This window comes from Phaenicophaeus curvirostris, chromosome 10 (genome assembly GCF_032191515.1).
Source record: "Phaenicophaeus curvirostris isolate KB17595 chromosome 10, BPBGC_Pcur_1.0, whole genome shotgun sequence".
Taxonomy (NCBI): domain Eukaryota; kingdom Metazoa; phylum Chordata; class Aves; order Cuculiformes; family Cuculidae; genus Phaenicophaeus; species Phaenicophaeus curvirostris.
In genome coordinates, this window is record NC_091401.1 from 18,799,067 (window position 1) to 18,823,950 (window position 24,884).

The following is a 24,884-nucleotide window of genomic DNA, read 5'->3' on the forward strand; positions in this document are numbered from 1 at the left end:
GACACATTTTATAGGGAGCAAGACCATGGACTCAAAGCACAGATGACTACTCTTCAGCTATGCCCTTTTGACACACCCTTTCTAAAAGGGCTTTGAGAACTCAATCTTGCCATAGAGTCTCAACCTAGCATCCCGGGAGATAGTCTACTTTCAGCCTATAAATTTTACCAGCTTTGTCCATCTGTGTTGCCCTGGTAAATTCTGCTGGTTATAGATATAATTTTAAACAGTGCCCGAGGTATTCTGCGCATTGACTTCTACCTCTCTTTTGGATGTGGGATTTATGTCCTTTTCATATTCACCCTAAAGGCTTGTGGCAGCTAAGTTACACCTGACTTGACTAAATTTTGTTCATAGATCTTCCAAAAGAAAACTGGAGAGAAGTCATATTCATCACACATATATGATACTGCTGGATTCCGAAAGCTCAGTGATGTCTGCAGAATTATGCAACATGAGCCAGCTGAACATGAGCCAGCAGTGGCCCAGGTGGCCAAGAAGGCCAATGGCATCTTGGCTTGGATCAGAAACGGCGTGACCAGCAGGTCCAGGGAGGTTATTCTCCCTCTGGACTCGGCACTGGTGAGACCACTCCTCGAATCCTGTGTTCAGTTCTGGGCCCCTCACCACAAGAAGGATGTTGAGGCTCTGGAGTGAGTCCAGAGAAGAGCAACAAAGCTGGGGAAGGGGCTGGAGAACAGGTCTTATGAGGAACAGCTGAGAGAGCTGGGGTTGTTTAGCCTGGAGAAGAGGAGGCTGAGGGGAGACCTCATTGCTCTCTACAACTCCCTGAAAGGAGGTTGTAGAGAGGAGGGCGCTGGCCTCTTCTCCCAAGTGACAGGGGACAGGACAAGAGGGAATGGCCTCAAGCTCCGCCAGGGGAGGTTTAGGCTGGACATAAGAAAAAAATTCTTCACAGAAAGGGTCATTGGGCACTGGCAGAGGCTGCCCAGGGAGGTGGTTGAGTCACCTTCCCTGGAGGTGTTTAAGGCACGGGTGGATGAGGTGCTAAGGGGCATGGTTCAGTGTTTGATAGGAATGGTTGGACTCGATGATCAGTGGGTCTCTTCCAACCTGGTTATTCTATGATTCTATGTCTAGTTTTACCAGTGCTGACTCTGCCCATACTACAGAGCAAGTTATGAATATTTATCTGAGCAAATTTAGTATTCACACTCCTAAAATGTTAAGATTGGCTGACTGAACACTATTAATAGTATTTGTCCTAATTTTTGTCAGCATGTAAAACACTAACCTCCCCTTCAGGCACCTGTGACAACTTAAGTCCTCTTGAAACCTCTAAAACATCCAAAGTAAACTGATTTCTACTTTTTATCATCAATATTGTAAGCACTTCCCTACAGGGGGTGTGGGGACTTCAGAAAGTCTTACAGAGATAGTCTTTACTTAGGCTGTATTAATTAGCCAACTTGGCCAACAGCAGTAATTACAAATGTGTTAAATTACACTGAATTTTTGCAGCACTGACACTTCATGGGAAGCAAGGTGCAAAGCTGAAGGAATAAAATCCAACACAGTGACTTTTCTTACCTAATGATTTCTAGTTCATCTGCTGGGAAAAAAAGGCTTAACACTGACCCAGCTGATGTAGGTGTCCAATAAAGGACTGGCATAAGAGAGGCACATGAATTCTCACCAAGAGCCCCCAGTGGAGAAACTGGGCAGGAACACCTGCATCTCCCATTTCAGTAAACCATGCAGACAAACTGCTGTTACGCTACAAGTTCCTCCCCTCCTAATACAGACTGGAAGAGAGGCTTCATTCTTCTTGTGCAGATTCCAGTCCAAATCACAGCAAAATCAACACAAGTCCACCAGTGCACTTCTGCAAACTTTTTAGATGCCCAGAGAGGCTCGATCCTCAAAAGCTCACTTGACTGCAACAGATTTCATCCCAATAGGAATTTCCCACTCTAGACCATCAAGATGATGTCTGCTTGGGTGATATGATTGGTACTGCTATGTATTTTATACAATTTTCTCTTAAGTCTTTTATCAGAACTGTTAGCAAAAATACCTTACCATTATTGAGTCTGATTTAAGTAATATGCTAAGAACATTAAATAAATGTCAATCTCAGTTACACTTAGAAATTGTAAGGTAAGCACCTGCCACCTTGTCGTACTAACTCAAAGTATGTTATATTGAAAGAAGTCCTACAGTAATATATATTGATTTTGTCAGATTTGGGGTTTTTTTTCCCTCCAACCAACATACGTTGTTTGTTTTATACTTCATAGATACAGGTTTCACTGCAGTAGCTCTGACTTATGCCAGACAGATGTTGAGGGAAAGCAACTGAACACAACATGGGATAAAAGCTGTGTCAGATCAAAATGTTGGGTTAAGAAAAATCTTATGGGTTCCTAAAAGATTCGATTACATTTTGAGCATATATTGCCCACAGGAAAGCTGGGGAGGGGCTCTTTATCAAGGATTGCAGTGATAGGGTTAACAGTTTTAAGCTGAAAGAGGCGATATTTAGATTAGATAATATGAAGAAACTTTTTACTGTGAGGGTGGGGTTAAGCATTGGCACAGGTTTCCCAGAGAATGTGTGGATGTGCCATCCCTGGAGGTGTTCAAAGCCAGGTTGGATTCTCCCTAATATCCTAATAGCTATCTGATACAGTTTGAAAACAGCAAGCTATTTCCAGTCCCCGAACACAAAGAACTGGATTATTATCCTAAGATTGACAGAGTTCTCTCCAGTTTGCTACAATACGTGTAATACTCAATCAGTAGGGCTTAGTTTATCCCATTATTTTGTTCATCACTACGCCTAATAACAGATGTTATTAATGGAAAAACTGTAATAACTAATACAAAAAATTACTCTAGTTTCATGTATGCTTATGAAAGATTTGCAAACATCATGAGAAAAGCGAACAAGAAAAAAGAAAAAGTCAAGGTTTGTAAACAAGATTACACATAAAACAAACCACAAGAAGTCTTAACACTGGCACCTGATTGCATTTAGAACAAAAACACATCAAGGTACATACCTGTAAATCTGTTGAATATTTTCAGCTTTGATTTCCTTGAGAATTTCATGGTAGATATGAAGGTTATTTGGTTCTTGAGATGTTGGGGTAGAAGGGCATTTCTTGTGTCCATAATATCCTATCACAATTCCAAAAATAAATAGTATCAAAGCAGTGCAACATACTTTCAGTATCTGAAAAAAATTGCAGCGGTTGATCTTTGGTGACTGTCTCGTGTAGTGAGAGATGTAGTCGGGGTCTTCCTGAAGCCTCTGGAATCTTCCTTTTGGAGAAGATGATGGCTGGATGGGGTCAAGATCAAGGTCAGGGCTCTGTGAGTTTCCCAGGTGATGCTGAACTGCACCATCCAATCGGAAATGGTCAAAGCCAGGCTCCTCTAGCTCTTTTTCCATGTCCCATTCCAGTTCCAGTGCTGTGGCTTGGAGCTCATCGTTGTCAAGGTATGGAGAGTGTCCCTGTGCTCTCTGGTCTGCATTCACTTTGTGATAAGCCATCTTTTTATCTATCAAAACAAAAATTAACAAAAACCTAAATGTTTGTTTCCTTATGTATACATAAACAATCTATTAATTCTTTTTAAACCTAGAAAAACTTAACACATAATAAAAAGCAAAAACTGGGTTCACAGTATTTCACTCTCCCTGTTTCTATTGTCCTGTCTTCTTTTGTAGGATCAGCAGTCCCATGAACATCAGTGGAGGGGAAAGAAGATATTTAAAGGAAAATAATATATTTTAAGAATACCAATAAAGGGGATTTACAAGTGCCAGCAGCAAAACCCAAAAGTTATCCTGTTATTTTGTCAGTTCCCAAGATAATATTAAAAAAATGAGTGAAAGCATAGTGTCCAAAACAATTATTTATTACCTGAAAGTAATTTTAAAGCTTAATAATTGTGTGTATCAATTTCATTTCACACGCCATACAAAATAAGGCTGTTAAAATAAAGTCGGAAAAGTAGAAATAATATAACTTGCCTGATCTGATTATAGACACAAGGAAACAGTAAGTTAGAAAAGAAATTTCAGGGTGACACTATACTTACACATCAATAAAAGGTTTCTATTTAGATGGAGCATTCTATTATTTATAGGTATTTTAAATGCATAGTTCCCAAATGACTGATGAATTTACTTAGAAATTTTCCCAGCTGTTTTGCTTCACTTATTTTTCCCATTTTAATGAATCAAAAGCACTGTCAGGTAAGTATTTATATCAAAATCATTCCTTTAATAGCAAGGCATATCAGTGGCAATTCTAGATATTTCTATGGAAGTGTGAGCCCTCTAAAGGGAACTCTGACCTCCAGCACAAACATTCAAAGTCAATTTTCAACAAATCATTTTAACAGACCGCAACAATAGGGTGCCATTTTCCTCCATACTTGGACAATAGCTGTTCCATCACATAAGCATCTGTAATTTAGGGCTTTTCAAACATCAGACTTACTCATCAATTAGAATAAAATGAATATAAAGATATTAAACCTCTCACAGTGATGGATATCAGACTGACACCTACAACACTACATTATCCCTCCATTTTATATTTTAAGACATTTTCTTTCTCTAAGACTTACCTCCAGATTATTGAGGCCACATAATAGATGAACCTACTCTAATAGCAAAGTAGAATTTAGCTTTTTGAAGCTCTCCTGAAGAGAGCAAACTGTTAGAAAGGATTGATACAATGAAACAGCCTGCTATCCACTGAAAGACTATCTTGCTGTATACAATACCAATTTACAGATCCTATTTCCTTGTACAGCCATATAAATATCCCTTGCCTATAGCTGTCAGGAGTCTAGGAACAGTCAAAAGAGCACATACTTGAGATATGTGTTTCAAGTGTAACATGCTTTGCAAATAAATGTTCTACCTGCAGTCCAAATTTCTCTTTATGCAGTGAAGCAACAGTTTAGAGTGAGCTGAACTAACACATCTTAAATTAGAGTGAAAATCTGTATTGTTTATTTAAATAATGAAAACAAATGTTAGTCTCTAAATTCCAGTTGAGTAAACAAATGGCTTACACATGCGAAGACATTCTGGCTGAACGTTACATACTTTCTAACAGCCCAGCACTCAGGCTCCTGAAGATCCTTATGAACTGTAGCTCTACAATCCAGTAGGTCAACCTCTTCTCCCACAGTTGTGCATCACCTGGAGATTTGTCAAGGGAGCACACTGTCTCCTTACCCCGGCTGTTAAGGAAGATCGTTAATACAAGAATACCAGCCCCGGAATTGTTCCCTGGTACACTATGCTCTTTACCAAACACCAAATAGACATCAAGTAATTCATTAATATTCTTTAGAAAATGGAGCTAACCAGTTTTCAAACTATTTATCTGCCTGTTCATTCTGTCTCCTCCCATTTTATTGGTGGAAGGACTAATTTGCAAACCATCAATGACAGACGTCATTGGTGGTTTGCAATATAATAATAGCAGCTGTCCAACAGCTTCTTCTTGCCACTTCATAGTGCTTTTTATTAGAAATTAATTTAAAGGTGTTAATTTAAAGCAAAACAAATCACTACTGTATTCTGTAAGTATATAATTTTGATTCTCAAGTTACTGCAGTCATTTAACAAACAGCTTTAGCCAAATAAATAAACCCCTAACTGATTACTACAATATCACCCATAGAATGGCATTAAGGCAGTTTTTAAGATGTAGTTGCATGACAAATATTAATCTTGCTGCACTTATAAATGGCAACCGTTGCATGTCTGTGGTAGTTAAGTTTTCTCTGCATTTACGACGTTTTAAAAATGTATGTTATTGTTCATTGGAGTGTATTAATAAAGGTTATTTAAATGCACGCATAAGCACATAATAAAAAAATCCTATGAAATGTCTTTAAAGGGTTGTTAATGCAGATGAGTAGTAACTAACTTCACAGCTTAGTATCTCAGCAATTCAATTTTCTAACAAAGCACCAAAACCAGTTACCTCACTCCAGAAAAAAAACCCAAGCAACTAAATGAACTAAAATAAAAATCAATATTCAATTCAGTTTCATATTTGAGACCAGTCTTTGGTGTATGGGATCTTCTTACCAATGTGCACGCTTTAGTTAAAGAACGGAAGTGTAACCCCAGTTAGGAACTTCACTTTTTCTACTAATATTGCTTAGCTCCTTGAGTGCAAGAACACAGCTCAACTTATCACAAGGTATCTGAGATTAGGGCCTGCAGTTTATTTGACTACGCCAAAAGCTTTTTTAGAAAAGTGTCTCCTGATTCTCAGGGCACAAGTCATTTGTGCCATATAATCTGTATTACAAGTTCTATTTAGTAATTGGCTGGTTAAGAAAGTAGGCATGACTTAGAGATATGTATGAAATGTAATTTTAGGGAAGAATTAAAAGGATAAAGAAAACACTACATAGAGAATTACAAAAACAAAAATTGACCATAGAAATATGGGTGCATTATGAAGTCCAGGAAAAACACTATGATACTCCAGTTTAGTTTTCCCTATAACACAGACCATAAAATGGACATATTTTTGAAAGACACATTTGAAAACTTCAGGAGATAGGAAAATCCATCCCATCTGCCAGCAAGCTGTTTCAGCATTTAATTGTTGTTAAATACATGTTTTATTATAAAGATAAAAGAGCAACTGCGAAATGCCAGAAGGCTGAACATGCACCAAGTGATCTTTAAAGCCATTCTATAGGGACAAAGGGGATCGTAAACTCTGGAATATCGGACATAGCCAAGCTGATGACCAATAAACTTGATGTGCATTTCTATACTTCCACTTATTTGTGGGGAGAATGTTTATAGAGAGGTATGAAAACAATGCAAAATACCCTTTCAATTAACTGTACATCAGAAACTGGGAGAGTCTGTTTTATCAGAACACTGTTGTCTTAACGAGCCCATTTCAAAACTATCTACCTGTTCTTTTATCTTAAAAATAACACTTACATTCTGTCCGACAGGTGCACCTTGTTATGAAACAACCAGAAACTTTTTTGGTGAGAGCTTCCCTGCTGGAATCGCTTATCAGTAAAGCCTTTGAAAACTATATGATAAGGGCTACATGAATGTTGTTCCATCTATATCACTGCTACTCTCTCATATCTCCACAACTGAAAGGTCAGCTTATACAAACATTTTATAAAATCAAAAAGGAAAGACCAATATGAATGCATTACAGTAAATTCTTTGTGACTGCTACTACAGTTGTTAAATCCAGTTCATAAATAGATGAGATGATCAGCAGGGTCATTCACAGCAGGAAGAGTGGCAAGTATTAACATCCTGCCTGTAGGGAACGTCTTCTTGGGCTATTTAGTGCTCATTACTGAAAAGGCAAGCTTTATCCAGGAATTGTACTAAAGGCATTGCAGCTTCTTTGCATAGTCACAAAAACAGAAATCAAGGGCCGTCAGCTAATCTCATTTTAAAGGTTCTTTCTTTTGCTTTAAGTCCTTGTAACCTCTTCATGTCTAGGCAAATGCCCAATGCAGACATTTGGGAGTTTGAAGGGCAAGCAGCTGTACTAAGCACTGAAAGGAACATCACCACACATACAAGTCTTTAAAGGGCATACACAACAACTTAGTCCTTTGTTAAATTTGATGATGCCAAGTTTCAGGTCTAGACAAATTTCTTCAGTTATAAATCCCCAACAGAAGTTGTCTGCAGAAGAGATTATGATGCCCTTGTCAACAGCAATATTACACTACACTGTAATTCAAAAACTAATGTAATATCTCCATCATCACTTCCTTAATTTTCTGCAGTAATGACTTCTCCCTTCCCTCACATTTGGGATATGGGCTTGGCAACCAGTCTAGTTACAGTAGGACAATTAAGTTCCTTGTCATCCTGCACAACCACTGTTTAAAAACCAAATGACAAAACTTACCAGTTGTTCACATTTCACCAGCTGACTCTAGGCATACAAAATCTTAAAAACCCTTGCAATGTTTTAGCAGAAGACAGAACAGAGAAATCAGACTGGAGAAAGAAGGTATATAGAACACAGATAATCATTAAGTCCAAGTTGTCTTTTCACATAATACTAATAAGTACTTTTTGGCATACACGAGCGATGTAGAACTGCTCTACCCCTCAGCTCTTCTCACAGAACAGTCAACCTACTCAAAACTGTTCTTTGAACACCGTAATCCTTCCTTTCCCCATTTCTCTTCATATCAACTGCCTGTGTGCTAACCATTTAGTTTGCCTGCATATATACTTCTCCCATATTCAAGGTTTCATCAATAATATATTTTGCATTACATTTCTCCAGGCATTATAATTGCCTCTGAAAGAAATAAACCACAAAGCTTCACCAAGACAAAAACTATTATTGGAGCATTTGCATTTAAGCTTGCAGTTGAATTTGATGTAAAATAAAATTATTGTAAACGGTGTTTAACTTGAACATGCTGACAGCAATAGCTGCAATAACAGGCCCTAGCAGTTCTTAAGAAAGTTTCTTTTACCTGACTCATTTCTGCTTTGGAAATTTTCACATTACCAGTCTTTGGTTTGTGCACACATCACTAAATTTTTTTTTCCATCTCTTTTTCTCCTATTAATTACAGACAATCACATTTAAAGTATTGTAAATAAAAAAAAAAGAAAAAAGTAATTTAATAATTTGGAAACTGTACACTTGCAAGCTACTACACTCTTAGACTGTGCTAATGGGAGTCTACTACACTTCAAAAGACACAAACTGACATTACAAAATGCTATGGGATTTCAACACATCTTTTAAAAAGCAAATACAAAAAATTAAAATTAATAACTAAAAAACCCCAAAATCTAAAGGTCACTTTTATGGATAAGCTGCAAACAAGAATCTGGCCTAATCATGAACATAAACTCCATTCTTGGCTTTTAACAGTCATTGCCAAAATATAAGAATGAAAATATTAACTCATTCTGCTATGGAGAAAAAAAGAAGCAACAAAACAAAACAAGACTGACGCCTCTGAAGCAGCTGTGATACAAGATGCTGCAGCCTTAGCCTAATCCAGAGAAAAGAAATAGATATGAGTCGGTCCGGTAATTTCAGTCTATCCTCTGAAGGGATCTGCTCCCTGATAAATAGACTTAGCTTGAAGCAGACCTGCAAGCATAAGAAATGCTCAGGACCCAAGGCCAAGCTTCAGTAAAAACAAAGAATGCAGAAAATAAGTTGCACTCTTCTAAAAGGAAACAATCTCTTAAGTTACGCAGACACTTAGGACATGTCATCTCTAAGCAGAATGATCTTAGGTATATAAATGAGATAAGGCAATTTAAAAAAATAGAGAATATTTCAAGTCTGTTTTTTTAAAAGACTATATCTATGGACAAAAGCTTCCTCCAAGAACTGCACACGTGACTGACCAGTGCACAGTTTCTGTTCCCACGTAGAGTGAGGGCTCCAGCCGGAGGTGGCAAGTACTCTCAAAGCCCTGGTCCTATGGCTTGTGTTGAAGAGACCAGAACTGACAGTGGTGTGGGGGAGAGCAGAATGGACTTAAGCTGCAAAGTCCCTGCTGACTGGAACATCAGATGATCGAAGCCGGTTTTCAAAGCAAAGGATGAATTTCACCAATTTATGTGGTTACAGAATATAAATTTTCTTATTATTAAAATTTCACATGGAAATCAGAGACACACATTACATATGAAACCCTACTGTCTCATGTTAAGAGTATTTTTTTTATAAAACCAGATTTTAAATGACATACTTAAAATATTGATATAGACTAATAAAGTGCTTTTTTGTCACCATCCTGTGGTCTTCTAACTTGCTGTAGGAAAATAGGTCAGTATTTATAAAAAAAAAATATCATCCTTATTTCAGAGTACATTTTATAGAATTTTTTTTTTTACATTTCCTACTCAGTGGAGTTTTATTGAGTTTTATCAGTATCAACAATGACATAGAACCCTTAAAAATAATATATTATGGAGCTGAGGATGGCACATTTACAATTTAGCTTTATTGGAACTTTACTGTATTTTGATAGATGATGGCTTTAATGATTCTGTGCATGGTTTCTAGCAGAAAACAGAATACGGCAGTAACAGCTTTTTTTCAACAATCTGTATCCAAAGAATTGAGAAAACAAGCAAGTTTACTTCATAATCATGCCAAATTTATTTTCTGGGTGAACTCTTGAATGTTAAAGCTCAAGAACACAGAGTGAAGTTGCCATGGCAACTGCTACCGCAAACCAAGATGGGAACGTGTTTATGAAAGTACATTTATATACCCGTATACACATGCCAAGGCACACCGATGCTCCAGACTCCTGTCGGAAGGCAATCGAGCTGTTCACACATTATCAGTCCTGATTCCACTCCTGGCAAGGCAAGGGGACATTTGCTGAAGCCATTAAGCTGCAGCAGCCCCACATATGACATATACAATGCAATGTTGTCTCCATGCATTGTGGTTATGAAGCCTTCAAGCCATTACACCTGTTTGCAGGACCTAAACGAGGAAACCTTCATTTGCCATAAGATGTAATATTAGAAGATTTAGTGTTGCTATAGCTATAGGCGAAGAGTGGAGTGGTAATATGTTTGGTGTCCTTCGACCTTTTTTTTCCTAAACCTTCACTGAAATAAGCTGTTAGGTTTTGAGAAATGTCAGAGCTTGGTCATTTGAGTCTGCCCAGAGGTGTAATTTTGCACGGTGCACAATCCCTGTGAATTCATCATAACATGTTATTTCACACATAGTCAACATGGTGTGACATTCAGCATCCTGAATCTGCCAATGTCTACATGCTAAAATGAGTTTACAATTTCTCTTTAAAAGAAAATCCAAAGCCTGTTAGTTCAGGTCAACAGAGGAATCCTCAGTGGATTTCTGGGGATAAAAATCAAGGGACGCATCCCTTCTTTCTGCTGCTTCATCTGCATACCTATCTGTTAGGCAGTTCTGCCACTCTTGCCACTCTCTCAGCCTTTCCACGTGAGCTAGCATTGAGGTCAGAGTTGGAAGCAATTTAAATTAAAACCTGATTTGTTCCTTTAGTTGAGTACCACTCACTCTGCAAACTTGTTTAAGATCTGTAATTAAGTAAATCCCTATGTAAAGTTCTACATATAAGCAATACATATACTCTTTCAATAGCCTTCCAGGAGAATTTTACACTTTGATGCCAGCCCTTCTAGAATAAAGTGACAAAAAGCAGCTAGATCTGATGTTGTTTTCAGTCAAGTCCTGCCCCACTGTGATCACAGCCATGGAAGAAGAGGCACAGCCACTTAGCCCATGGTTTTATCTTCAGGCTCTCTTTGATGGACTCCCAGTCACTACTTAGAAAATCTCTCAGTCTTGGCAAGATGTATGAAGATGAGGGTATTACATTAAATAAACTAGATAAGTTCATTTTCCTGAAGACTTCCTTGATACTCAGTCGTCTATCTCAGCCTGTTATAGTCACTTTTGATACCTACAAGTTCACAGTAAAACTTTTACATAAACAGAATTTATCACAGACTGATATCAGGCTGAACTCCGAGTAGTTCTTATTAATACTGTTAGCGGATACAAATGAAGTTACAACAATAATCTCTTTAAAAAGTAAACATAATACTTCTTGATCACAGAACAGCCTTAGAGAGGAGTATCACACATACTTCACAATATAAAATAAACAGATGAGTTGCTTTAGAAGAAAAACTGTTTCATTCTTTTAGACGAGGTCAGGGTTTGTACACAGCTATTAGAGCTTAAATTGTTCATGCCATAGTACTTTTTGATTTAGAAACATTAGCAATTGAAGACAAGCAAAGTGTGCATTATGACAAGAACAAAGAGGACATTTTCAAGAAACATATAGCTTAGTATACTGAGTTAAAGGAGCCTATAAACTATATAACTGATGCTTAGAGGTTTTTCAGCATTTCCCAGTTAAAGCAGGGATTGTGCATGAACAGAAAGACTGACAGTGTGTGCTAATTCAGCTTTACACCATCAACTAAATATTTGCTGATGATATCGTAAGCTGCTGGATACCCATGTTTAGGTACACATTCTTGTAGAAGACAGATAGAGATGCTTGGGAACTTTTCAATAAAGTAATATTGATCAAAAAATGACAATGTGCTGACACCAAAATCCTTAAATAGTAAATGCCACAGAACAGCAGCTGTGGATCATCAGTCACTGAGCATACTTTGTATAACAGCTAATATGTACTATTGCTTCCTCTCTCCAATTTCCTTTAAAAAGCACCATTAAACCAGAAATACTCCAAGCAACAGCTTTGAGAGAAGACTAAGCGCTCTCTTCCCTGCTTTCAGCTATAAAACAGAACAGTATTCATGTCACAGTAGACTAGTTTACAGCTTCTTACAAAGATGGGATGATAACATCAATTACACTAATTCTTTTAATTCTGGAAAGTTATACTGAAACGTTGACAATTCATGGAACTACAGTAATGCTGGCTGGCAGGGACCTCTGGGGTCACCTCCTCCAAATTCCAACTCAAAGTGGGACTGCTGCAAAGAACAGATCGAGTCATCTTGTCCTTAAACTGAACTCATCTAGCATTCAATCAGAGCTAAAGGGTTCAATATGAACACAAATGCATGCCATGTCTCTCTCTCTTTTCCTGCTGCTGATACATCTGTTTCTTAGTAAAAATAACACTAGTATGCAAAAATAAATAACCTCAAACCTGTAACATAACCAGTCCTTAAAATCCGTACAGATATGTCTGTCTAAAAAAAACACCCACAGAAAAAAAGATAGAAAAAGAAAAAGGAACTAAAGTCTTAACACACAGCCATAGCAGCCAATGAAAAATTCATTTCCATTTAATGAGACGTGGTAGTCCCCAGGCCAGCGCCCTTTATATGTGAACCATGTTAATCAGATTGTATGAGCATTTGCTGGAAACTCCCGGGATAGCAAGGAACTATAACTATATAGCAAGTGTAGCAGATTACCAGCTTGCTAAAAACTGCTTGACTTGTAACCCTTGAAGCACATTAATGATGCAGATTTCCTCAATCACTGATAAATGAAGCATCTCAATTACATGTCTCATATTTGTTGCAGCCTTTAAAGTAATTTGCACATCCAAATGTATAAAAAATATCCTTCTCAGTGGCATCTTTAAGAAATTACAGAACAAACAAACAAATAAATCAGGGCTTTGTCAATTTAGATTTTGTCACATGTATTTTTTGTACAATGCTTTGTTATTACTGTCCTACATCTCCAAAACCATCCAGCTATGTTCCAATGAGATGAAAACAAAAGTGCTCCCACCAGGACTCGTTGCAAAAGTTCCACAGGTTTCGATGTGGAGAACATGATGATTCCTTGTAAGATCTCACAAGACAGCAGGATCAATACTTGACCAAGCTAACTTTTCCTTTTTAAGAGGACCTATTAAATGAAATCTTCAGCTTGGAGGAGGAAAGCAATCAGGATTTAGGCTTTCCTTCATCTGGCAATACTACATTTAATTGCTTCCTAGCTTAGGCTTTATCTACTGCATCTACCCAGAGACAGGAACAGACGGAAATTCTTGCTACTCAAGACAACTTTGTTTTAAAAATCATTTGAGAGCTTCATGAAAATTTTGAAGTTGTTGGATCTGTAAAGTTTTTTGTTGACTTTATTCCCAACCTAATTCTAATCACAATCACTATTTCTCAAATTACTGTTTGTACAGAGCTAGGAACCATTAAGAAAGCAATGTTCTCAAATGCAACCCACAAAATGAGGAGAATTGATAAACTAGATTTCCATAAAAACCAACTTCACAGTAATCATGAAAATATTATCCATAACTGACTCTGAAACAGAATCCAAGAATCATGCTGTTAGTGATGCTGAATAATAGTATAATCAATTATTAAATTCTGCCAATTCCTGTATCAGTATTTTTAAAATCATATGAATATTTTTGTTCATAATATGAATTATGGTCCCATTGTATGCTTTCTTTTCTACCACAATACTTAGACGTCTCCTTGAAGGAAGAAGAAAACATTCCATAAAATAACCAAATGTTTAATCGATCATCATTCACCTGCTGCGTCTGTCTCTGCAGGTCTCTGGGAAATTGTGTAGATTGCTGTCATGACTATCAGTATGTCTGGGATCTTTCTTGCCTTTTTTCCCTTTTGAAATAGCAAATAAACAAAGTATGGAAATAGGGATACAGATCCTCAATTCTATGCGTATTTTCTTCAACTTCAAAACCAGAAAACTAATTTTTCAGTTTCCTCAGAAATGATGTTAAAAATGGAACATCCTCTGCTTTATTTTACATGTTAATTATACCTCTTAGAAATAAATATTTCCTCACTAAAAATGTGCATTTTGATTAAATTAAGGGGTTTTTTTAGTGGGACTATTTCCTCACAAAACAACTTAATCAGCTTTATTTATACATGACCTAATTTCAAGCTCCAGACAGGAGGTGGGAATTAAGGCACAAGATGCCCATGAGCTTCCACAGGCAGAGGATCAGGCCATGTAATTTAAAAAAGCAGAAGTGCATTCTTCATACCTGCTGCTTTTTACAGTGAAATGTGTTCCGCTGAGCTTCACAGTACAAAGTTTTTCATGATTTACAGCAAGGAAAGAGAAACAAATCTGTCTCTAGTGAAAAGCCACCAAGTTCATAAAAAATTTAGCGTGACTAAATTTATAATTAAGATGAATAAAGAAATGACATTAGAAAATAGTTTGTACATTAGCAGAAATTCAACACTGAAAATTTGAACGCTCTTTTTTTTCCAACTGCAAACACGCACAGAACACCCTATATTTTAGATAGATATGCACACCTATAATTTCTTTCTGTATTAAAGAGGTTTAGAAACACAGTGAACTAAGTTAACAGTTAAGTAGCTTCTATAATTTGTTCATGAACAGGGATATTATTTAAACCAAATGATCTTCAATGGTACTTAAAAGTAATGCTATTTTGAGACCAACTGTCAGGCAAATGGCATGAAAATGTAAAGCTCCCCAAGTCATAAAACACTGCTTTATCACAGAATATTTGTACTACCAAAACAGAGCCTGAAACAACTAAATTTATCATGAAACACAAACAAAATCATTACAATGGCATTGCATTTCATGCATAATTATTGCATTACTTAAACACTCAGTTTTTCATTGGCACTGGAACAGGCTGCCCAGGGAGGTGGTCGATTCACCTTCCCTGGAGGTGTTTAAGGAACAGGTGGACAAGGTGCTAAGGGGCATGGTTTAGTGTTTGATAGGAATGGTTGGACTCGATGATCCTGTGGGTCTCTTCCAACCTGGTTATTCTATGATTCTATGATTCATTCCCCTTTAAAAAAGTATCGACCTCTGACTGCTTCATACAGATAAAAAGGTCTTAGCTGCACTTCTGTGTATTATCAAGGGTATGGACTGAAGATGCATCATCGAAAGTCATCAGTTCCATTACCAGTTTTCGTAACTTTGCCAAAAATATGCCAAATTACCATTTCATGCTCAATGCCTACCATATTGAACTTAAAGACAATAACCCCTAAGTGACCATTATGTCAAAACTTTATGTAAGTAACCAGTAAACTCTCCATAAATCTGTTCAGACCTGTAATCTGTTTCCATTTTTTCCTTTACTTTTAGATCCTGGAAATAATTAAGCTGACAGTTAAACCAATTAAATAGTTTTCTGTTACAAAATCATACTGGATTTTAATCTTATACTTAGTCCAAATAATTGCAGTGAATATAATTATCTACCACAGTTACCATCTGGGAGATGAAAGTAAACATTTCAATTATTTCCATTGTAATTTGGGACCCACAAAGACCAGTATTTGGGCTACATATGGAATTAGTTTTTATGGATTAATGTCAAAACAGGTGGATGCAACACTTCAAAAAGCAGTTGGCTAAATGCCCACAAATTTTGCTACCTAGCACAGACAACTACAAAGAGTTGAAGAACTGAGTTTTATATCCAGGCTGGTTGTTAAGCTGCCGGGTGATCTCAAAACAAAATCGGGATAAAAGACATTGACCTCTGTTCTAAAGCACTTTCATGTATCATTGAAGTAGTTACTATTGAAGTAAAGAGATAACTTTCTCATTAGAGATGTACATTATCAAAAACTCCTGGCAATTTTACTGACTGTATTGGGAACTTCGCATGTGGAGAAAGGAGAATACTTTACTTCAGGCACTTTTATTTGAGTAGGTACGTATGAGTATGCACGACTAGCATTAAGCATCAAAGTTAAAATGTATTTGTCCTGCAGAGTGATCTCTCAGTGAAGAGCAAAGTAGGACTGCAATCTAATTAAATTAATGAGAATCAGAAAAATAAATATATACGGTACGAAGTAGAGAAAGGGTATTAACTGCAGAGGATTTTAATAAAGCAGTGAAAAAAGGTACCTAAATGTCTTTGAAGATAGTTTAAATCTGTTTTATCAAGGCTAAAATGACTGCAAAATGAGTAAGAAGTGACCAAAAACTTCTCACAGCCCTATTGCAACTTAGACTTCACACAGCTGAACAAAACCAAAATGAGCGCTCATTTAAAGAGCCCATTAAGACTTCCAGGTTTTGACTAATGTCTAAGATTATTAATGATTGCAAACCAGTCTATTAAATTCCTAGCTTACATGTGTTTGAGGAGTTCGCTTGTTTTTGACACATAATGAACTCCTTCTGTGGACTGCTGAGGCTTCTTAACTCTCGCCTGTATTAAATGAAATTAGTTTGCTCAGTTTCTCCAAACTATACACTAAGCCCAACAGACTGAGCCAGCAATAGTTTTCCATCGCACATCGCAACTCGTACTACTATCTAATAGTTATGGTTGTTTCTGGCTTGTTTATTTCAACTAAGAAGCCAATGATCACCTAGACTTCTCACTATTTACTTTCACTATTTTAATTAAAGGTAAAGACCGATATTGGACTGAGATGAGATGTAACTTTAAATCAAAGTCACTTTGTTGGCAACAAGTTCTGCATTTTGTGAGTAGTGAGCACTACCACTCATTCCATTAGCAGGGATCCAATTTCCTGGTAATGTAGGCTGGTATTAAAGCAATCCCCCAATAAAACATAATTCACTCAGTATCGAACGTAGAATGAACAAATGTTTTTGAAGACCTTTACGACTTGTAATCTACAAACACACACACTCAAATAACCCCTGCCCTTACTAAGTCTGGGGAGAAAGCTTTTATATTACTTTATTGGGGCCAGATTTTACCTCTTACTGACCCTCTTCAATGCAGATTTTATACCTGTAGTTTGTTCTCTAAACTGAAGTTGTAAACTGCATTTTGTCGGACAACATGCTCAAACTTTAAATCTCTGAATATTCTAATAATTTTTATTAGAATATTAATGGCTGAAACTAAAGACATACCTGGAGCATTGAGCATTGAAATCTAAATTCCAGGCAGAACTACTATAAGCCTACTATAAGATTTGTTTCTTCATTTTTAAGATTTACACATTTACCCGTGTCATACTGTAGTGCAAGGACTAAACTGAAATACTCTTTACTTAAAAGATAATAATACGGATATTTAACTATATACAATAGCACATGAACTTACTATGAAAATATGCAGCGTTCATCTACAGACATAATCTTGAGTAGGTCTTCATCCAAGACAGAATATTTTACTATTCCAACTATAAACACCTCCCCACCATGTTTTGAAACTAAATAATTCGATTTAGAGAAAATATGCTTCATTATACCCAGAACAATCAAGACTGACTGCTTGGAGGGTGTAAGTTGCTCAGTCCATCTGCTGATTACGTTCCCTGTTTTTTGGCACTTCCTTGAAGTCATGAAGTGTACGCACACAGAGAAGTTAAAAACGTTTCAAAACCATGTAAGCAGATGGTGATACAGCAGGTAATAATTTAATTACATAACTCCTAGAACATGCTTCCAAAAAGAAAAAAAAAAAAAAAAGGAGAGAGAAAGTGGGAGGAAATAAACAATGTCCAGTCTGATCTTTTAATTGCAGTGTAATAGCTTTTGTTGAATTGGCAATGATTTTCCACCCATCTAGTTTATGGCTGGAAACAGTAACAAACAAGTTCTAGATCATCTGTTACTCCTAATGAAACATTTAAGATATTAAAAAAAAATCACAAACCAAAATTAGCAACATAAGCTACAACTTCCCTAAGACAAGAAAAACTATCATTAATTTTACAGGTACAAAGGGGTCAGGAAAGATATACCCACAACATCTGCTTTTGCATCAGTACAGAACATCGATACTCCTAAAGCGTAAAAGCAATGAAGAAATGTTAATCTTATTAATTCTTCATTTTATGCAGAAGTACAGAATCATGTGGAAGCTGAGAAGCACGATATAGGCATGATACCAGAGGTAAACAAAAAACTGAGTTTAATGAAAACGAGAGCATAAAAAACCACACACACACATAATATCGTGTTGGTCAATGAAAGTGAAGCATAAATGAGTAAGGAAGTAAGTATAAATGAACTGGAATATTGAGCCAGCTGTCACAATGAGCCACTCCAGTCACTTGTGGCTTTATGGTATGTCTTCTAGAGAGACACAAAGATACAGGCAAAAAAAAGCTGAGGTTGGTTGTAGGGCAGAACTAATGGTTGTGAAATGTTTATCCTACAATTATACAAGTGTACACATAATGTTTCAATTTCGTCATATAACAGTATATTTTGTCTTTATGTAAAGGTCCAATGGCTTGAAGGGTCATTACATCTGAGTCACAAAGTGTAATTAGTAATTATTACATATATACACAGATAGACATCTATAAAGGAAACATAAAAATCACCAGTTGTATCTACTGGCTTATTTTAATTCTGACTACAAATGCCATAATTGGTTGCCTAATTTGAAGCAAAAAAAACTTAGTCTCATGATTTAAGCAGCTTACAATGCAAACTTTCATTGTGGTTTTTTTTTTATTAGTTCCATTTCTCAGCAAACTGCAATACAGCAATAGATTATGGAAGCTGGTCTCTGGATTTTATGATACTGTAAAATAACATATGAAACATTTGTTATTTAATGTTAAATTTCACAAACAAAGAAGATAACCTCTCTCCAAATTGTGCACCCAATCTGTTCCAACTTGGTATCAGCATCTCTTTGAATGCATAGGAGAAGAAAAACAGCAGCACAACTGATTTGAATGTCACCTTGTCTTTGTTATATACTTACTTTTTCCTACTTTGTATTGAGTAAGTAAATGGCATAAAAGAAGTGAAGTGAAATATTTACAACTGTTTCCTTTAATTTTATTTTTTTTATTTTCACAATTTATTCCTCTGTAATTTAACAAAACAGAACAGAAACATCACAAAAGGTCACTTTGATGTAGAAACATCAAAATCCTCAGCATCTTTCCAAGCAGGTTTATGACTTGTAGCTTGAAATGCTAGATAAACCACAAAAACTATATAAAAATAAACTTCAAAATGAAAACAATATATAAATAACATAATTCTGTGCTGTGTCTGTCATTTGAAAAGGAAGTACAGACTTTAAAAAATAGGAAGAAGTAGTAGTTCAGCATGTTATGGTCCATTTATCACATAAGACAATTAGAGTTTTTTTAATTGAATGCTGTTTAACGAACCTTTAACTTACCTTTCAGTCTGACTACAACAGTACTAAGAAAAGATAGTCTGAATTCAGAGTCTAATTAGAACCCTCTGCATGTCCTACTGCATCTACGCTGTTGTCTTTTGGGAGGGTGTTTTTTTAGGAATAGCTGAAATTTTGTACATAAATTACTCACTTTACTTAAGTATAGACAACTATATATACACACTATATTTGTGCATGCATTTCCTATAGCCATACACAGAATAAATGCAAATTATTATATGGTATTTACTTACAAAACTACACGACCGCTGAACTATTTTTGTGGCAACAAATGCTTTATTTGAACATAAACGTGACAGTAATAACTGTCAGGTTTAAATATTTAGTGCCAGAGTATTAGGTTTCTGACTATTAAAATGACTCTAAACAGCCTTAAAACTGCTACAGTTGGGCAGCTGTGGATCAGGATAAGGGAAGCACTTTCAAGCATAATGCCAGCACAGCCAGCTGAGAAACAACCTACTTCTGTCCTTCAGGAAACAACTGAAGGGCTAAAGATCTGCATAAAGGAGATGTCCATATTTTTTATATACGTATATAAAGGTAGATGCGGCAGATGCAGCTATCTACAGCAGCAATAATCCAACAGGCCATTACCTGACAAATGAGATATTTGACATAACCTGATTGAGTCCATCACCACAGCGTCAGTCACTCCATGGGAAGGAAAGATGGCAGTGACTGGTAAGTTGGTGGAATAGATGATACAACTATGCAGTCACCACCTCATTCCCACTCTGGAGTTACCATATACTGAGTGAACTCCACAAATGAAAACCAGCAGTGTTTATACTGGAGCAACTTATGTAGTAGATCAATATTATAGCCCTCAGATGTCACATGCCCAATGAAATAGCACAGTCAAGGCTTCGAAAACTAGTTTGATAAAGCACTCTGGAGCCTTGACTTTATTTCTCATGGTAAAATAACGAGAGATGCCAAGATGCAAACATAACTTTATAATTCTCTATTTTTACGCTCCCTTGAATGCCAAAACCCCTATTAAAGCATAACAGGCCAAAGGCACCACAAGCTGGAGAAGAGCCTGGCTCCATATTTGACACCAACAGCAACTACAATCCCAAACTCTAACTGGATTTTAAGTGATGCCCAGTTGATCAATGCGTCCCTTCTGATTTACTATATACTGTTTTGGCTCAGTGAGGAGAACTTATACATGCAGAAGAGCATAATGTGTCAACTAGGAGATTAGTTTTACAATCTATATGTTGAAGTGAATAAATTGTACTTTCATTAACAGAAGTAGGCCATACGCGGAAAAAGTCATTGGATTCGCTTCACTGGTGAACTAGAGCAACAATATACGATTAGAAAGCCTCAGCAATTCAAAAGTCTTTAAAGGCAGGTCCAGTGGTTATACAATTAATTTTTAATGATATTGTTACCATCTGGGAGATTCACTTGAAGTGCCAAATGGGTTCCCTGAGCTAAAGTATTAGCTTTAACAAACTTGACACATTTACAGTGTGTCTGGTATCTGTTTAAAATATTATTAAAAGGTTTATGAGAAGAAGGTATCAGTATTTGTGCTTCTTTCTTCTGCACTATTTAAGCTCCTGCAATACATAGCAGGAAACATTTGCAGCTACTAGATTTTTTTTTTTATTGGACATTTTGGAAGGCTTGAAAATTTGCCACTAGCAATAGTCATACAAAAACATTAGGGGAAAAATAAGGAGTTTATTCCTATTGGATTATATAAAGGCCCTTCCTTTAGAGGGAAAAAAAAAAAATCAAGGTTTCTAATTCTGGAAATCAAAGTAACCAGTATAAAAAAAGTATCAAAATTAATCCCCACAAGACTGACCTTTTTATAACTTTTCAGCTTTAAAATTTAATGGGACTTAGGAAGTAAACTCCTTTCTCACAGAATTCTTACTAAATACTGCCAGTTACATCTGGTTTCCCTTTCCAAGTAACACAAGACTTAAACAGCTGCCATTAAACACAGGATCCAGCTTCCAAATTTTAAGAACAAACAAATGAAAAGAACATTTTCTCCTTTGTCTCAAAGATGTTAAAGTATGTTGTATTTTTCAAATTTCAACACAAATTTTACGCTGAGATTTTATACGGGGATTCAGTGATAAGTCAGAACGGTAACTAAATCTGCACTTAAAAGTATTTCTAAGCTTTTTTCCAATTTATGACTTTGTACACTTGCAATAAGAAAAATACTGTAACACTGCTCCATAAAAATAAGGTTTTGCAACAGTCAGCTTCTATTCTAAAAATGCTATCATCTACAGTGAAATGTCAACATTTCTTTGGTTTTGTTTAAAAAGTATGCGCATGATACTATTGAGCTTATTTGTTATCGTATTCCTACTCCATTTGGACTTGTATCACCACAGCAAGGTTGAAAAAACATACCGCTGGCTCCTGTTCCGAATAGCAAGATCTTTTTCTATGACTATAGGCCTCATGACACAAAAGGCTAAAGAGCAATTACTGAAAACCAGCACTCTCATCACATTAGAAACCCAGCAGGATAGAAACCCTTCAGCTAAATCTTTCAGTGGTTAAAAAACACCAACAACATAAAAAAAAACCCCAAAACATCAAACAAGCTTCATTTGGAAAACTGAAACATATTTATGGAAGCATAGAAGCCTGTTTTCTTGACCCAAAGCATATTGCATGACTCATGTTCAATGGAGAACCTCCAAGAGAGAAGATGGGAAAGAGACCAAGCGGAACCCCTGACTCAGTGAGTACTTAATGAGGACTATCTGATTGAGAACAAAAAGTTGGGAATTTAATGCACAAAATACCAGCAGATAGGATGTTAAGTAGTCAAATTAAATCTGCGTGTCTAACACAGATCTGGTCTCATACTCCTGTTTTCAATAGTTACTGCTTTAGCACAGTGACTTGCTGTTCCTGCAACTTTGCACTAAGCTCACAGGGCAACTTTTATCCATCTTTTTCCTTGAAAAAACAAGGTATTGGAAAGCAGTTGATACCCATTATTATATCAGTTTCATTCCTTTATAAAATATGTATATGCCTACTAAATTTACATTTTAGAACAGATGTACATTTTACAGTCAACAAACAGAAATTTTTCATGGACAAAATGACACCTGTGCCATTTAGGAAGAAAAACATCTTATACAGCTGAAGGGAAATAACACGACTACTTCAATTTTGTGTTATTTCTACTTCATCAGAAAGCATTAAATTAAAGCAGAGATTCACAGTACCACAGACAGAATAAAGGACTAAAAGATGATTATTATAAAGGTCACATTATCTTAACAAAGTGCCACTTTCTGACAGTGTGACACTGATATAGAAGTAATATACTCTGTTTACCAGAAACTGCTCTATGAGATCCATGCCCCCTGCACTCTATACAAAGAAATTAGTGACCTTCTTCAGAAGTCACCTGATGAGTGTGTTATTTAAAACAAGGCATTTGCCAGTGGCAGTAGGTATCCACAGAACATCTAATCTGGGCCCTGAAGCGAGTCTTAAAAATGCCACCAAAACTGAAACAACTCTCCTCAGTCTGCACTTTTTTATGCCACAGGACAAATTCTTGATCTCTTGCAGGACAGTAAAGCTATGGCATTTCAGTTACAGATCTGGAATCTGGTATTCTTTCTGGAATATGCTTTGCTGAAGAAATGCTACCTTCTTTTAGTGTGCCTGAAGATCAACAGCACCTGCTTTCCAAGTGTTATTTTCGTTATGTGCATTTCAAAAATGGACATAATGGTAGAAATGAAACATCAGCTATGTCCCTGCCTGGCTCTGAACATGAAAGCCTGTACATCAGTCTAAAGATAGGCGTGTTACATAAGATACACCCAATGCTACTTCATGGGAAATGTTCCATAACAAAAGACCATGACAGCCTATTACTTAATGTGCCACTGAGCTGATGAGACTCTGAGAACAGAACGTGGGGAAATGTAACTCACCATTCTTTATACAAGAGTCCCTTTTCAAACCCTCACAGCAAAGCAGCTTGTCCGCCAGCAAGAAGTGGACCTATATTTAAAGGTCATTAAAAGGGCAAGAATCAAGAAAACAATAAAGATCAGCTTTGCAAAGCTCAACATTAAAAAAAAAATGATGACATTTCTATAAAATAGTGAAACTCTGACATAGAGATGGAATGATGAATAGAAATGCATTCAAAGAACTAGATGCAAAATTTTGTGAATAAGTTTGTGTCTTCAGCATTCATTCACTATTTTCATCTTATCAAGCTTTTCTGCTTCTCCAGGTCTGTTAGAGCAGCTTAACACCAAACAAACCAGCCAAGCGGAGAACTGTAAAAGTGGAGCATCTCAAGGCAACCTGATCACTCATTTACGAAGAAACCTTATTTTCATGAAAACAGTTTACTAAAAGTGAGACAACCTTGAATATTTCCTCTCTCTAAGTTTATTGGAATATTTCTACCTGAATTTTAATGGAGATCTGGAAAAAAAAAAATCTCAGTCATTCAGAAATATTATTTTGGTGAAAAGATGCTAATCATGTCTGATTACAAAAATTATCACCACTGCTGTAACATTGTGTTTGTATAACACAAACCATGATTTATCTGCTGTTCTGCTGTTCAGTCTTAGAACAAAATTTTACTGGGCTGCATTGATCCCTCCACTGCTAAACCACGAAAATTTGTGGAGAGGGAGAAAAGAAGTAAATTTGACGCTCAGGCAGGATTCATGCATGAGATTTACAAAGGGAAAGCTGGGCTATGCCAGATGTTGCATGGAAGAACCCAAAGTCTGATGGAAAAACTGATCTCCCTGAGTCTGTCTGCTTCTTTCTTGGCCTAAGCACAAGCCTAACTCTCAGCAATTTTTATGGAGCCTCAGTTCCTGAGAAAATTCAAATCCAAACCCATCTTTAAGAATAAGTATTGCAATCTGTAACCTCAATCCTGCTCCTCAGTCATTTTCCTTCAAGGACTCCTCTTCAATTATCTTGTTGCAGTCATTCAGCACACGAGTATTTGGGGTGTAAAAGGGGGAAAAAAAACGCACCAAGAAGTATGCTTTCCCTCAGAGAGGTAACCTTCTCTTTCAAGGGCTTCAAACATACTTTGTATTGAATTGTCACTGTACAAACTTGTATACTGAAGTACCTAAAGGCTACTCTAGGTAACAACAAAAACCTATCTCTAACACCTTTTGTTGGGCTAGACAAGTTTGAGAATCTAACACTAAAGGCCTTTTTAA

The 24,884-nt window shown here is 36.5% G+C and overlaps 1 protein-coding gene across 4 annotated transcripts in view; it reads right to left on the reverse strand.

Moving 5' to 3' along the window:
- NAALADL2 (N-acetylated alpha-linked acidic dipeptidase like 2) overlaps nucleotides 1-24,884 on the reverse strand; it is a 416,888-nt gene that overhangs the window by 241,347 nt on the left and 150,657 nt on the right. For all 4 annotated transcript variants that reach the window (XM_069864505.1, XM_069864506.1, XM_069864504.1 and 1 more), the window contains exon 2: nucleotides 3,027-3,528. In XM_069864505.1, the coding sequence (XP_069720606.1) occupies nucleotides 3,027-3,528 (502 nt within the window). The remainder of the gene's footprint in view (nucleotides 1-3,026; nucleotides 3,529-24,884) is intronic.